Source organism: Henckelia pumila, chromosome 1, assembly GCF_033568475.1.
Source record: "Henckelia pumila isolate YLH828 chromosome 1, ASM3356847v2, whole genome shotgun sequence".
Classification (NCBI taxonomy): Eukaryota; Viridiplantae; Streptophyta; class Magnoliopsida; order Lamiales; family Gesneriaceae; genus Henckelia; species Henckelia pumila.
In genome coordinates this window covers 6,215,153-6,218,543 of record NC_133120.1, presented here as the reverse complement: position 1 = coordinate 6,218,543, position 3,391 = coordinate 6,215,153, and the positions used below count along the sequence as shown (strand labels likewise).

Here is a 3,391-nt window from a genome sequence, read left to right as displayed (position 1 = left end):
ACCGGGTATCAATCCAAATTGATCTGATCAACGCGTTCTCCAACAAATGAATTGAGTCACTAAGTTTGAGCCCGAGAGAAAGTCAAATTAGGTAATAACTTATCAACAAGTAAATTTAAATTATTCTATATATGTGAGTGAATTCAAAAGGTTCTTTACTTCGATAAATAAAAACGAATAAAAAAACTCCCAAAAAAATGCCATTTTTAATGATACGTTAAATGTGATCAGTAAATCAGGTTAATGGTATTCCTGAATAATAACAAACATATAAAATCAAGACAATACATTAAATTCGTAGCAACGTCAGAATGAATAAATATGACCAAACAAAAGAGAATTCGAAAAACTAACTCATATATAATTGAATGAGGGTAGTGGGTTATTTGTATAATTTCCAAGATACTGACAAAAAACCCCAATACAATTAAATTAAAACTCATCAGAATTACAAATTACAATGACCCAAAATCATTTGGGCATATGGGGTACATACATGAAAAAATACAATATTATGTTTCGGGTTTTAACCGTATATTTGTCAGTGTTCGTATTTCATCACCTAACTTAGGTTTTTTGGTTGTTTTTTTTTTGGGCAAAAAGTGAATGAACTTATCGAAAATTGTTTATTTGACATTAATGATATGTAGCGTTTGTAACAATAGATATATATATTATACAATAAATCTACAAAAACAAATTAAGGGAAAAAAAAGATGTTCAATATTTCTACTGATCGAATTGAGGATAAAACTAAAAAGATATTGTTAAAAAAAAAAAAACTAAAGATATATTGTTGTTTACTTTATTTTTGCTTAGATATTTTAATTAGTATAATACACTAATATAGATTTAATTATCGCTATATGACGATGTAGGAGATAATCGAAGGACAAAAACAAATTGAGCAAAAAAACGTATTTAAGTTGTTGGATGAAAACTAAACATTGACAACTAAACTAATAAGTTATAATTTAAACTAAAAACAGGCTAAAATGTAAGATTAAAATTGAAATTACATATACATATATATATATATATAGATATCTTACTCTATATATGAGTATCTATCTATATATGTAACTCAATCATGCAATATATATGTAACTCAATCATGCAATATAAAAATTATGAGCCCAAAAAAATCACAAGTCCTAAAAAAATTAATTTAAATCTCCTTTTTCTATCTCAGGCTTGAATTTGAACCTAAGAATCCCAATTGCTCGTCATATCATCCTCACCCTCCTCAACACCAAGTGTCCCAATTTCATCAATCCCCTCATTTATCAATTCCTCCCAAAACCCTTCATCAATTGGCTTACAATCCCCTTATTCGGAAGATTTTTGCTCCACAATCACTTGAGGTTTTTGCATACTCAAGGCCAATTTCTCAAGCTCCAAATCACCAAATCTTGGAATTTCACCATACTCTTGAGGCTCTAGCTTGACATAAAAGTTGCCATCCCCAAATTGCCCAATTCCAATGACATCATTTTTGTGTGCGTTTTCTTCACTTGTTACTTGATCAAATTCTTGAAAACTAGTATTTTCCCCTTCTTGAAAGACTAATTCTTCAACCCCCCCAACATCTTTGGAGGCATAGTCTAGTATTCCTCTTCTCCTAATTCCGTAGCTTATTACTTCTCTTTTATTGCTTTTGTGGTGAAATATTTGTTGCAACAAAGTGGGGTTTTGCAAAGCCTTAGCCAAGAAACTCATAGTTTGTTTTTGCTTCATTTCTGTCCCTTTAAGCCTTTGTTCCATTGCCTCAAGACATGAAAAAATGGTTTGTTGTTGCTGCCTAAGTTTCACTAATTCCATCGTTAGAACTTGCTTGTCGCGCCTCAGACCATCAATTTCTGCATCCAATCCGAAACTTCCCACCTCCTCGCACTCCCCCAAATTACTTCGATTCGATGCTTGAGAAGTACTCGAATATTGTGTCTTTCTTCTGACGATGGTTTTTAGAAGATGCCTTTGTCCCTTCAAAAACCCTTCATTTGCGAACTCCCAGTTGTCTGGATCAACCTTCCTGAAGCCCTGGAAACTCAAATTTTTTATTTCATAACATATATAAAAGGCCGTCTAGAAAAGTACTCCTTGTTAATGAAAGGACGGAAACGTCGTCCAAATTTATATATTAAACTCTCAATATATTTATCCAACCGACCAAGTAGTCCAACTACATGTTAAAAAATTTAACTTTGGACCTAACTCAACCCAAAAGCTAACTCAAAAGAGATGGTTGCCCAAGTGTCATGATATTTACTGGCACAAAAATAATTAACACGCCAACAGTCTTAGTGAAAATTTCAAAAATTAAATCATCATTTTTCCATGAGGAAAAGGCAGTATTTGATTCAAATTTAATTAAGCAGATATGTGTTTTGGTAATTAATCTGTGTCGATTTTTAGGGAATTAAGTACTCTTATATTAAGCATAAAGCTAGCACATACAAATATACCATGGATTCCGTTTAAAATTTATGCTTCTATCTCTTCCGTGTCCCATATACTTATTTCATGAATATGTATAGATCGAACATATACTAAATAGGAGGAACTTATATATTTATTTTCGAAAAAACAAATTGCGAAAAAGAGAGAAAAGTTAGAATGAATATATATAACTCACGTAAGTATTAAGCTGCCTCACAAAACTTGAGAAATTATTGTGCTTGAAGTGGTTTGGAAGAAGATGGGTTGCAAATTTTTGAGGATCCCAAACGATGAAACTATTGTTACCTCGACTCCACGAAACGATTTCATTCGTACTCGGATCATCGACAAAATCATAAGTTTTGCTGAGAAACGGTGGAGGAGCAGTACTGTCCAATAAAGCCTCCAACGGCTGAGGGATCAGCTCCTCGTTATCCCAGTGTAGCATTAATGAACTTGATCCAACATACTCCTCTTTTATGGAATATTGATTCATAGATATTTTTCGATCGGTTTGTAAAAGTATATATTTTTTGTGGGGAAATTTATACTAATTAACTAGCTAGCCCTTTACGTCATGTGGGGTTTGCATTTTGTCAAATCTTGAGGATGCACGTATATATATATATAGGGCTTTAACAGAAGAATTGAACAAGATCAGTATTAATTCAAGCAAGAAGAAAATATATATATAGAGAATGATATTTTCTTCAAGAAAAATGAGGGATCGATCTAATAATTACTTTTAATTCTGAAAAACATATAGAAGAAAATTTGACAGCAGATCGAGGACGAAAGTGTGGGGATGGAGGAGGCTAGGTTCTGGGAAAGATGGGAGTAAAGATTTAAATAGAATAGAGTGTCGATTTGTTTAATGGCAACATGCATTAATTTATATTTTATTTAGGACAGGTGTTGAATACTTTGGATAGATTGAAACTTTATTAAGTTA

At 32.1% G+C, this 3,391-nt stretch overlaps 1 protein-coding gene across 1 annotated transcript; it reads right to left on the bottom strand.

Annotated features, from left to right (window-relative positions):
• Window positions 1–1,236: 1,236 nt before the first annotated feature.
• LOC140875913 (heat stress transcription factor A-7a-like) lies at window positions 1,237–3,123 on the bottom strand. Its single transcript, XM_073279745.1, has 2 exons — window positions 2,636–3,123; window positions 1,237–2,040 (listed from the first exon to the last, which is right to left on the bottom strand). Exons 1-2 carry the CDS (start codon window positions 2,933–2,935, stop codon window positions 1,330–1,332), a joined length of 1,011 nt encoding a protein of 336 aa, XP_073135846.1. The 5' UTR covers window positions 2,936–3,123; the 3' UTR covers window positions 1,237–1,329.
• Window positions 3,124–3,391: the final 268 nt, after the last annotated feature.